The sequence below is a fragment of the Grammomys surdaster genome, unplaced genomic scaffold (genome assembly GCF_004785775.1).
Source record: "Grammomys surdaster isolate TR1022 unplaced genomic scaffold, NIH_TR_1.0 172, whole genome shotgun sequence".
NCBI lineage: Eukaryota > Metazoa > Chordata > Mammalia > Rodentia > Muridae > Grammomys > Grammomys surdaster.
This window is the reverse complement of record NW_021604620.1, coordinates 2,316,191-2,329,528: the sequence shown is the minus strand read 5'-3', so window position 1 is coordinate 2,329,528 and position 13,338 is coordinate 2,316,191. Positions and strand designations below refer to the sequence as shown.

Here is a 13,338-nt window from a genome sequence, read left to right as displayed (position 1 = left end):
GGACTCACCACCATCCATCCCACTGCACACACAGCCTGGACTCACCATCATCCCATTGCACACACAGCAGGAACACAGTGGAACACAACAAGAGACAGTTCCTGCTGCAGGAAGTTGGTAATCCAGAGGGACTTTACTCAACCAATTCTACAAAAGAGAAGCTGCCACTTGGCCTGTCTTTTAAGATGCACTGGGCACTCTCAGCACCAAGGACAGAAGGATGTGGCTGAGTCGAGAGAGGCAAGAAGAGGAGCCAGTGGGTTAACAGTGGCAGGAGAACAGAAAGCATGGTCCATGCACAGAGAAGACAGACACTTTCATGTGCAGTAGGAAGGAATAGAGTATGCACACATGTGTGCGCGTACACACACACACACACACACACACATACACACATACACACACACACATACACACACACACACCAAAGTCCTTATGATGAAATTTAGTCAAAACTACTACATATAAACCAAAATGAAATTCTAAACAAATGTGTAACCCACAGAAAACCAAGAGGAGAACAGAAACAGACAAAAAAGCCAATGAATAAAGCAACAAGCAATACCTAAGCATACCGATCATCCTGTTCAGTATAAAAGATCTAAACTGACTGCTGAAAAGACAATTTCACACAGGGATTACGAGTTAGAATGGCCTGTCTGCACAGTGTCTGCAAGAAACTCAAGTTACTATATAATGATACAGGACAGTTGGACAGGCACAGAAGGACAGAACAAAACATAAAAAAGACAGTACAGCACAGTGGCATCAGAGGAAGCAGCCAAACCACAGGAACAGAGATACTGGGTAAGGACTGAACTCACCAGGAAAACGTGAGTCCTGCTTCCCTTCCCACTGCTGTGAGGAAACACTAAGCAAATGTTCCTCAGGATACTACCTGAGGGACAAAGGGGCTTATTTCAGCTTATACTTCCAGGTTATAACCCATCACAGAGGGAAGTCAGGGCAGAAACTCAAGGCAGGAACCCGACAAAGAAGCCAGTGGAGCACTGCTTGCTTGCTGGGTCTCTAGCACATATACCCACTCATGCTCACCTGCCTTTCCTGTGTAAGCCAGGACCATCCTCCTAGGGAGTGATGCTGCCCACAGTGGGATGGGCCCTCGACAGTGATTAGCAAGAAAGACAGTCCCCACAGACGACCTAATCTGATCAGGGCAATCCCTCAGTTGAGACTCCCTTCTCAGGTGACTGTAGACTGTACCAAGCTGACAGTTGAAGTGACTGGTATACCACAGAAGCCCTAAGCACATATGATCCTATCAGCAATTCTGCGAAACAGTATGATACAGACAGACACAAGGACAGAGAGACCTTTGTATCTTCAGCAGATGCTACCATTCCTTCCTTCCCAGTCAGCAGAAGAACTCAACACCAATTCACCAAAACATTAAGAATAAGTCCAGGCAGACAGGCCTGGACTGTCTGTAGACAGGCAGTGGAAGGCTATTTAACCCTGAGATGCCTCCAGGGAAGGGTTAGAAGACAGATATGATCCTTCCTAAGAAGAAGTTCTCTGCAGATGGCTGGGAGGGAAGAGCAAAAATAAAGGGGTTCCTGGGGTTCCGAAGACACCTTAGGTAACTCTTTGGTAACTAAGACATCGCTCTGTGAGAGCGTGGCCAGGAGAGACATGCTAGGAGAAGACAGATGGTGAGCAAACATGGGCTCTCAGGAGCTTTGTTTTGTGCTGTGCATGACCAAAGCTGCCAAAACCAGAGATGTGGTGCTGAGATGCTCTTAGGTAGACAGCAGCTGGCATAAAGGATGCTTCTGTGTGACAGGAAGATCTCACACTGGCTTTACACTTGCTGAGTAAGCCATCGACCACTGAGCCACATCCCAGCCATGCATTTCAGTATTTAAAGAGAACTTAATTACGAGACAGAAGAACACAGTGGGATGTGGGATACTTTGGGGGCATATCACACAAGGGGGAATGTGTGTGCAACAAACACAGACAGAAGCAGAGTAGCAGCCAAAGGAGCCCAGTTAGTAAGCACACAAGGCACGTGGGGCACTCGGGGAGTGCTAAAAGTACACAGGTAGTACCAGATATCCAGGCACATGCTGGGACCCCTGTGTGGCTTTCTGTAGCTACAAATACCTGTGTTAAGATTAAAGATATCAAATAAATACACTCATTTTTATACCCCAAGGGAAATAATGACAGCAAAACCACAAGCAAGCTCAAAGTGCAGGTGACAGGCAAGAGGCACACACCTGAGCAGAAGTGTCTGAGGTGCTGACTCTGACGGGCACTGACAGTCCTGCCTGCGGTGGGTGTGGCAACACTCAGCAGTGAAGGCCTGAATTGGTCCCCGTCACTTCAAAAATAAATATGTTCAACTAGTGGGAACGCTCAATTTATGTTATAAATTGATCCTGATAAATATATAGACTTGATATCACAGAAATACAAAATATCTCTGGATGGGATGGTGTATGCCATGAATCCCAGCACTCAGGAGACAGAGGCAGGTGGATCTCAATAAAGTCAACGCCAGCCTGGCTACATATGGAGTTGCAAGCCAGCTAGGGGTTTACGGAAACCCTATATCGAGTAAATAAATAAATAGATAGAAATCCAAACTAAGAACCATAGGAACAATTCTATCCCAAGCAGTCAGTCAGTCATCTACAAAAAAGCAGATGAATTCCCAGGAACTTATAACCTACCAAGAGTAAATCAAGGGAAAGTGTAGATTCTAAGCATGACCATAATGAGTAAACATATTAAGGATACCAGCAGCAAACCAGGACCTGACTGTGCCCCAGTGAATTCTACCAAACATTTAATAAGTAATTCCAATCCTCCTCACACTCCACCAAAGAGTGAACATCATACGGTACTTCTAAACTCATCTGATGAGCCCAGCGCTACCCACACAAAAGCCAGACCTGGAACCAGAAGAGAAGAAGTTACAGACCAGTATCTCCAAAGAGCATTGACATCCTCAGCAAAGTACCAGTAAATGCAGAAAAACAGTACAGTGGAGGATGACAAGCCACAATCCAGTGGTGCTAACCTTGGACTGCAGGGATGGCTGAACCTCCACAGAGATACAAACACAACAGACTGTCGTGACAGAATAAAGGATGAAAGTACCAGCATTCTCTCAACAGGTGCAGGAAAAGACATTTAACAAAATTCAACATCGCAACAGAAACGTTCATCAACTTAAAAAAAAGTACCTTAGTATAATTAAATATGGCAGATAGTGGCTCATGTCAGACTGAACAATCAGAAACGAAAAGCTTTTCTGCTAGAAGGACAAGGCAGTGATGTACACCACTGAGGGTGGGGCTAGCCATGAGGTACACCATAGCACATCACTGGGGGCGGGGCTAGCCATGATATACACCAAAGCACGTGTGTGGGGGGGTGTAGCTAGTCAAGAAAAATATTGCATAAACTGCACAGAAAGGCACCTAACTGCACGGTTGAAGACACTCAAAACTGACGGAATACTAAATTCAGTAAAACTGCAGGATATAGAAGATTAAAATCCTCCTACACTTCTACACATCAATCATGAATTACCTTAAAACCTGTAAGAGTGGCTGGAGAGATGGCCCAGCATTTAGAGGGGTTTGTTCTACAAACACACAGAGCAGACTTGATTCCAGCATGCAGGTTACCAGGTAACACATATCCTTGCAGACCCTGCAGTCCAAGCTCCAGGGGTCAGAGATGGCAGGATAACTGGGTCTGGCTGACTTCCAGCTAAGACAAGGAAACAGTTCCCAATCCAGGGAGAGACCTTGCCTCACGAGGAAGATGAAGACTGACAGAGGAGGACAACAGCGCCCTCTTCTGGCCCCTGTATGTGCACAGGCACCGCGCCCTACACTCAACTCTGTATAAACTTACAGATGCACACCACTAAATGGAAATATTTTTAAACTAAGAAAACTCCATTTATAATAAGATAAAGGGGGAAAATAGTTATAAATTTAACCAAGGAGATGAAGGAGCTGTTCTGAGTTCACTGGGGGATGTGCATGAGAATAAACTCTTCCACACAGGTATGGAAAAACAGCAGACACAAAATGTCCCCTAATGAGGTCAAGTAAATGGCCCTGATCCAGTGACATCACTGATAATGAACACATGTGGGCATGCATATATGCACACTCACATTCAACCAATATTGCTACAGTCAGTACAAAAGAAGAAATCAAGTCCTTAATACAGTTCCGTGTTTGAACGAACATATTCCACACGTGTAAATGCTAAGAGATGCTTCAACCTGTAGGCCAAGAAACCAGACACCACGTCACGACCTGTCAGACTTTCTGCATTGTTTAAATTATGAGCATGTGTTATTTATGTCACCGAAAATCCAAATCAAGAAGTCCCCCGTTGTCGCTGGCCTGAGAGGCTTTGCACTGCGTCTCTGCTCACTCCGGTGCCTCTAATAAATGCCAAACACAATCCCACTGGCTGCAGCCACTCAGGGACCTTCAGTTGACCATAAATCTATATTGACTTAAGGCCTCAGTTTTCTGGCTCCTTCTGAGGATCCTTGTAGCTCTTGGTAAATGCATCTATTCTGCCTTCGCTGCTCAGCCAGAACAGGTAGAGCATACAGAGAGGTAGAACCAGGAATGGCCGCTTTCATTCACCAAAGTGGCTTCTCACTGCTGAGCTATTGCCTAAGAGGCAGTGCTCTCGAGCTGGAGAGAGGACTCAGCAATGGTTGTTCTTCTAGGGGAGCCGAGTTCAATTCCCAGCACCCACGTGGCAGTTCACAACTGTCTATAACCTCAGTTCCAGGGGTCCTCACATCCTCACTCAGACATACATGCAGGCAAAAGACTAAATACACATTAAAAAAAAAAAAAGGCAGGTGCTCTGGTTCCCGCACTCTCTAGAATCTGGTGTGCTGAGGAATTCTGGGAAACAGCTACATGTGGTGGTCACAGCTGAAGAATTTGCAGTTTTACACTACATTTTCCTTCCAGAAGTCTGAACTGGCCACAACTCAGCTAACTTGTTCTACATATCTAAGGGCCACAGACCCCCACAGTTCCATGGGGTATGTGGTAACTTGTTCTACATATCTAAGAGCTGTAGACACCCACAGTTCCATGGGGTATGTGGCTCAATGGTGCCTCAGCACAGCAAATGCTTTAACATGAGTCTGAAACCAACAGTGGCCAACCCCTGGGCATCCCCAGATGGCACAGAGTCAAGGCAGAAGCAGGCAGAAGTACATGCCAGGCTTGTGCCCATGTGTAAGAACACCATGCTACTCCTGTGTGAGAACACCATGCTGACCCCTGTGAGGACACCATGCTGACCACTGTGTGAGGACACCATGCTGACTCCTGTGTGAGGACCCCATGCCGACCCCATGTGTGATGACACCATGCTGAAGAACAACTTTGCAGACTTCATTTCTCAAGAGTCAACAATGCAGACAGCAGACAGCTGTCCTGAGAAGCACATGACATCACCAGCCTACTGTTCCTGATGCTTTTCAGCTAATTTGGAGAGAATGAAAGAGAATATTGCATTTTAACTCAAAGTCATGACCAACATTTAGGACACGTAGGAATGATGGATGACATCAGACCAACTTTCCATACTATTAGCAAATACCCGAGACAATATAACCTAAAGGGAAGAAAGACTGGTGTGGGCTCCTGCTTCAGTCCCGGGTTACAGTTCACCACTTTCAGCCTGTGATGAGGCAGGTCTGGTGGGGTATGAGGATCGGGGCAGGAGAGGGCAGGAACGTAGGTCAGTGTCCCCTCAAGGGCTTGACCCCAGGCTCTAACCTTAAGTCCTACATCTTACAGATTGTACCCTAGTCATACAACAACATTTCCAAATACAAATTTATAGCCTAAAGAACCAAGCCTGGACCTGTGCAAATCTACCTGTGAATTTCATTTCTAAATTACTGTTGTGTGGGGGGGACGTGGGCACACATGCTACACCTGTCCAAGTCAGAGGACAACTTCTGGGACTCAGCGTCTTCCTCCCACTCTGTTTTGAGACTGGGTCTCTCTTGCTGTTTCTGACACTGTGTGCAAACTCCAGGCACTGCCATAAGAGCTTCTGGGTGGTTCTCCTGTCTGTCTCCCATCCTGCCACAGGAGTGCTGGGATTACAGATGAAAGTCAATAAGTCAGGCCTTTTCATGTGGGCTCCAGGAACCACGCTCACACAGTCAGGCTTTTTCATGTGGGCTCCAGGGACCATGTTCACACAGTCAGGCTGGCATGGAGAGTGCTTTTACCTGTGAGCTATCTTGCCAATCTACTTTCATGTCAGTAACAGGACGTTAGCAGCGTGGAGTCCTGTATGTGATCAACAGCAATGGGCTATAGTTCCTTTCTGTGAGCCACAGAAGCCTGGGCAGCACAAATGGGTTTAAATGAGATGAACCTTCTGTGTCTCCAGGTATTACTGGCGTCCATTTGGGGGTGCCATCCAAAGGCTCATTCCAAGCCTTCTGGAATGTTAATACCACCTTGCTCCCTGTGCTGGGAAATATCTGCGTATCTGCATAAGAGACTCTTATCAAGAGTGTGCCACACAAGCATCTGGGGTCCTAACGGTCTAAGGAACCTGTACACAGACCCCCCCCAGAAGCAATTCACATGAATTAGGACAACCGGAGCTGAGAGACGCAGAGGTAAAACCTGCATGTGCAGGACCCAAACTGTTCCTTACACATGGCAGGGCTGTGGCTGGGCCACCTTGACATCCAAGAGACAAAATCCTGTAGGCACCAAGGGCCCATAAACAAACGCCTTTCTGAAGACAGGGCTGACTCCAGAGATTTACAGTAGCTCCCTTCGCTGCAACGCCGGAGAGCCGTTGGAACAACATGACCGCCAGGCTCGTGAACTGCTAATCACACTTTTATTGTTCACATTCGCCATTGAAATTGCTTTGCAACTGTTTGTTTTGAAACAGGCGCATAAAACATCATGGCAGCAGTATTTTGGCACATATTGGAAAATCTACCATGAATAAAGATTTTTCTTCCAATAAAATAGAGTTTGCCTATATCGCTTGGCATTAAAATGATTTATTGAAGTAGCCACAACATAAACCACAGAAATAAAATGAGAGATTAGAGTTACAGGAACATTCAAAGGCTGCTATATCCAAATTCACATTTAAAACACACTTTTAATGCAACTTGTAATGCTTTGCAAAGAGGCAAAGTAGAAAAAGAACAGCCTCTACCCTGATCTTCATTGGTTCTGCACTCCACAGCCAGGTGGGTGCTCGCTCATGGCCTTTGTGAAGCCATGCTCACCAGTCCCATCCAGGGGCCTTATAGATGCAGGCCCAGAAGACAGATCAATGGGAACAGGTCCAGCCTCGGCTCACACACACTGAGCCACCACCCAGCATGGCTGCCTGGTACTGACAGTGAAAATGCAGGATAGGCCAAGGGTGAGGACCAAGATTCAAATCCTTAGAGCACACATAAAAACAACAGTGCAACTATGCACAGCTGGAACCTGTGGGACAGAGTCAGGAGGGAGACTCTGGCTTGTGGCCGCCAGCCCAGCTCCAGAGTCAGTGAGAGGCCTTTTCCCAGGGCAGTACGACAAACAGTGAAAAGCAAGGACACCCTCCTTTGGTATCAACAACATACCCAGGTACATAGGTGGGAGTAGGAGGTCGCTCTACCATGGGTAGGCCCTGCCAGGGCAGCAGGACCCAGCAGCAGGAGGCGACCATTGGTGAGCAGCTCTCTACTCACCCCACCTCGGTCTCCATGGTGTGACCTGTGTACAGGGCCCCACAGCTGATGTTCTTTCTCTGTTGTCCTTGTCCTGGGACCCTCAGCAGGACCTCAGAGACCAGCTGTCCTCTGTGCTTCCTTCCAACAGTCCTGTAGCTAATCTTACAGGCCCCACTAATGGAGACCTACAGCCAGTACTGTCTGCATCCTCCAGTGGCTGGGGGCCTCTGTGATTCCTTTCCAGCAGAGCCCGATGACCTGAAGCTGTCTCAACCAGTCCCAAGCCTAAGGTAAGTGATCTGTCTCTTTGTCACACATACCTTCTGCAGCACAGACTGTTCTACTCACTCAGAGGCTGCCATATATGTTTTAAGTGTGGCTTCCCAAAACCAGTATTAAGCAAACAGCAGAAAGGCCTGCCCAGCAGCCTCCGGAGCTACCACTTCACGCCTACCTGTGTCTGCACATTCCACTCGCCCTGTTCAACTGACCATCCCCCTCTCCACCTAGAATCCCTCTCCTTCCCCCAGAACAGGTCTTCTCTCACCCCTGAATTCCTTCCAAAGTCAGTTTGAGATACACACACACACACACACACACACACACACACACACACACACACAGCACATCCTTTCCGCTGAGGTGGAAGCTTCTCTCTCACTCTGTGTTTGGCATTTTTCCTATGGTACAGTGAAATCCCCAGGATACAGAAACCTCAAGAAGGAGGTGCCAATTGCAGCTCATACTTCTAAGAAACTGGAATATGATGCTGCTGGTCACATGATACCCAGAGAGAGAAGGGAGCAAAGCATGCATGCCAGCTCTCAGCCTGCTCCCTCTGTCTTACAGTCCTGGGTGCCTGCCACAGAGAAGAAGCCAGAACTCCTGACCACCAGAAGAGGAGGTTGGAAGAGTAACAGGCCAGTGGAAAATCACCCCGACTCTGGCCTGTCCCAGAACAGGGACTTGGAAGTTCCCACCCCATGACTCAGGGTCAGCAGTGAAGCATACTTTTCCATTAGCTCACTGGCCGTGCTCCTAAGACCCTGTAAAAGCCCCTCTCCCTCCCTCTCAGCCCCTGCTGTCTCTGTTCCTGCTCAGAGGCAGGCACTGTCCAGTGTCTGTCTCCAATAAATCTCTTGTGTGAGGTTGGTTGCATGGTGGGACTTTGTGGCATTCCTTGACTCCCAATTGCTAAGATACCTTTGTACCAGAAAACTCTTTTCAGGGGGAGTGCTTACGAAGGAAAACATGCACTGTGGGTACAAGGAACTCTGGGAAGGAAGAACAAAGCTACAAGGTGCAAAGTCCATAAGCAGGCTTTAACCACAGACAGCTTTGGGCAGAGTGAAGAGAAGGATCACCCAGAGGTCACTGTAGGCTGCCATGCTATGAATCAAGGGTGTGTTGCTATCTTGCTGATGGGTAACTCCATTTGCACAGGGTCCTTCACCATCTTCCTACAGGGCCTTGTTCAGATCTTACCACTGACAGAGGTTGCCACACATGCAATACACATGCCACATGCCATACACATGCCACATGCCATACACACCATACACATGCTATATGCCACACACATGCCATATACATGCCACACACAAGCCACAGGCTACATACAGCCCCCTCAGACTCAGATGTCAAACCACACTGAGGTATGTGCTGTTTCCTTAACTCCAGGGACAGGCCAGTTGTAGAGTGCACAGGTATTTTATCAGACACTCAGAGAGAAAACTATCACAATTCAACTCACAGTCCTTACTTTTCACTTCTAAACTTCTGCAATACATTTATGCAAAGAAAATAAACGTGAGATAAATTGTTTACAGCTGTGACACCCAGGTCACCTGGCTGACAGCAACTGTGAAGGGCCACAGGTTTAGAAGGTTTGCTTCTGTTTAGAAACATCAGGATACAGATGTGTGCTTCACACAACAGGGATAGCTAGTGAGTGGAATCCCAAGAGGAAGGGGTGTGTCCACAGAGATTGCTACAGACATGGCACTGGTTAATATGTGTGCTAATGAGGACGACACAGGTTATTTGACTAAAGACAGACAGAAGCAGAGTAGGAATTGATTAACGTCCTTCAAGGACATCAAAGTCTGACCTTGTAAAAGCAGCTGATTTCACTCATTTATTCTTTACTCAGCATCGGCAGATCCTCTCTAAATAATACCACGGGCCGGCAAGACGGCTCAGTGGGTGAAGGTACTTGCGCCCAAGCACAATGACTCGAGTTTGGTCCCCAGAACTAACATGATGGAAAGTTGTCATCTGACCTCCGCACACAACAAGTAAATAATATCCAAGAAGGAACCTAACACAGAATGTCCTCTTGGATTCAGAGCATTACACTAGCAGTGGTGCAGCGTGCAGGACTCAGTTCCTGGTGTGAAGAGCAGGTCCCACCCTCACTCCCTGTGGGCGAGAGGGTGGGACAGCCCGGCTTAAACAGTGGTGCGAGCATTAAGTCAATGCTCACCGCTGCTGACCGTGAAGGTGCAGCACATCAGCTGCCGGGATGTCCTGCTGAGAAGTTAGACATGGATGGCCGTGAACGGACAGAATAAAAGTATCTATTACTCTGCTAACTGAACACAGCAGCGAAGTGCACTTTAGACCTGCCCCTCTCTGCCCATCAGCTTGTGCCTCTCTCAGACCTTCTTGGAGAAGTTCCTTTGCACAGTGGACGGTGGGTAAAGCAGCAGCTCAGAACTGTCAAAGTGCAGAGTCTCTGCAGCCACAAAGGGACGTGTCTGTCATGCTCACTGCCCTCACGCCTCAGAGACCATCATGGAGGAGGGGCTTAACGGACTGAAGAAGCCAGAGGTGGGGAACTGGGTGAAAGTGATTTCAGAACACACAAAGCCACTGTGCTCACTCACTCACTACAGTGGTGGCTCCCTGCACAAGATATGTGCAAGAACAAGCCGCTCAGCGTTGCAGCTTGGACAGGAAGGAGCCAGCTGCAGCGGATGGCTGCTGGAAGAAAAAGCAGGAGTTCTAGGAAGGTGGCTCCTTGTCGGTTGGTCATGCCCCGGTGTATGGTCCCAAGCCCATGAGCATATATATGGCCAGCATAAACTGGACCTGGAGGATTCTTGAGAAAAACAGAAACAAAAATGTGAAGTTGGAAGAGCATGGGGATTGGGGAGTGAGGATAGGTGTGATTAGGGGTGAATAAGATCACAATGTGTTGTATACATGTATGAAATTCTCATAGAAAAAGCACTCTATTGTTTTTACAGTAATGGGCATTTTGCTTTCCTGGCCCCCAGTTTTGATCTGGAATGCACCCTCACACAGATGACAGCACAAGACTCTCACACACACAGCACGTGGGAGGACAGCACAGGTGAGGGGATGCTTGCCACGCCTCCCCGCCTGCCATCTGCAGCAAGGACGCCCTCCACCATGTTTGCTGGGGAAGCCAACCGTGCTGACCTCCCAGTCTCCCACGGCAAACTTTCGAGGCAGGATGTTCATGTTTCCAAATGTTGAACAAGTGAGGCTTTCCCACGGGCACACGGTTTCAGGAAGGATGAGAACTTTTTGTCAGTCACCAAGAGAGCTGAGCCACCCATAGCAGGGACCCACGGTCGTCACAGTATCTACCAGGAAGGCCTGCCTAGCTCTGGAGCCTCTGTGTTACTGCCTTCTTCACATGCCAAACGTGGCTCTGGAACCCTTTGCTTCCCACACTGTGACAAACTTTTATGGTCCAACTCAGCAGTTTTCTGCATCCACTGTCCTCCAAAGCAAGACCAATTCAAGTCTGTAACAAGTAGTAACGGATGCCTGTACTCTGAGGGTGGAGACATGCCAACCTGGGGACCTAGTGACCTAGAAAACGGACTCGAAGGAGAGGCATCTCTCTCTTCACAGTTTCAGGTTTTGTCTATAGTATCAGGAACTGCCTGATGGAGAAACTGTGCCATGGTTGGCAGGATGCAGACTTGGAGGCCAGGATGATATGCACACTCCCACTGCACCCCTCACACCTCCCAATGGTCCTCCCCAGTTCTGAATCCTCTCTCAGCCCTGTGACCTGACTGTGTCTGGAAACACCTCACTGACACACTCAGAGGTGGCTTCCCTGACTCAGCCCAAGCAGGCTGACAATCAACAGTAACCATTGCAAGAGGCATGCACAGGGCCGTGGCAACCCAAACAAGTCCCGCTCAGCAGCTCAGAAGGCATATCTTCCTCTCCCTTGTCTCTCTCCTGATGCCATCTCTAGACCTTCTTCCTGCACTCTGAGCAATTCCTCTAACCTTGCACACCACACTCTCCATGGGGATCTTGACATCTGGCTGCCATAGCTATGCCTGATAACACGTCTAGGAGGTGGGGCATCCCCATCTCTCCCTCCCCCTGGGTGGCTCTACAAAGCCTGCATTTTGCCTTCCCACCTTGTGTCCCGTGGGGTCACAGCAAGACCCTCCACAGCCTTAGCCTTCAGAACAGTGTCAAGTGGAGAATGTGTAGTGTTTTTTCTTTAGCATCAGAGACAGACGTGCTCCCCGTCCCCCTCCACCACAGATGGGAGCTTGGGTCTGAGGCACATTTGATTGGCTTTTGCTTTTTCTACACAGGAACACAGTTTACAGGCATATTTGAAATGAATTAGGGAAGCTCCCTCCCTCCCTCTCTCCCTCTCTGTCTCCCTCCCTCCCTCCCTCAACATGTCTTGCTGTCATTGAGCTATGCAGGCTAGGGTGCTGGTAAAAAGTGAACTTGTTTATGGCTGGCGACACTCCTGTACTCTGAGTGGCAACTCAACTCTCAGATCACTGGAGTCTGAGGAGATTTTCACAGGCAAAGGAAGTCAGTGCTGGGCTCCATTTCCTTCTCCCCACACAGGATGGGTAGTGTTCACTTATGACCCGCATCCTTTGTTGAGGAAGGAAGCTAAGCTGTTCCTAGTTGTGAGGAAGACAAGCGTGTGGTGGCTGATCTGGCCTACTGACGTTCACGCTGAGGGAAAAAAGGTTGGCACACAAGTGCAGCAGGAAGGAAGGAAGGAAGGAAGGAAGGAAGGAAGGAAGGAAGGAAGGAAGGAAGGAAGGAAGGAAAAATGAAAGGAAGGGAAGGAGGGAAGGAGGGCAGGCTAGCTAGAGGGACAATCATACAATTCACCCTGAAACTTTAAAACTTGAAATGTTCACTTGGATTCCAAAAGACATACTTGCAATCTTACCAGAATTACTTCAAAAATGAGCGGGACCAGTTTGCTTTCTTCCACAAGCCTGTAAGGGGAGGGAAAGGGAGGCGGTTAGCACACGTATGGTGATATGAATTTAAACTGCTACCCTAATAGGGTGGAAGGAAACCCCCATGCCTAACTGCTTAATCTCTGATGGAGAAAGTCTAGCTGGATACACTCAACCCAAGCAATTAAACACAACTGCGAGAAATCTCCATAATGATCAGCTCAGCCTAATGGACATTTTAATGTGAAAATTAATTAAAATTCACAATAATTCTAAAGACAACCAACAAAGGTAATGCTGGGTGAAATACCGTAACTGGTGTACACTGTGCACAGATCCACTGGGTGAAACACTGCTACCAGTACACACAGTGCACAGAACCAC

General features: G+C 48.1%; 1 protein-coding gene across 1 annotated transcript in view; it reads right to left on the bottom strand.

Moving 5' to 3' along the window:
- Ulk4 (unc-51 like kinase 4) overlaps positions 1–13,338 on the bottom strand; it is a 293,994-nt gene that overhangs the window by 158,805 nt on the left and 121,851 nt on the right. Inside the window, exon 31 of the mRNA XM_028767390.1 lies at positions 12,942–12,990. Within this exon, the coding sequence (XP_028623223.1) occupies positions 12,942–12,990 (49 nt within the window). The remainder of the gene's footprint in view (positions 1–12,941; positions 12,991–13,338) is intronic.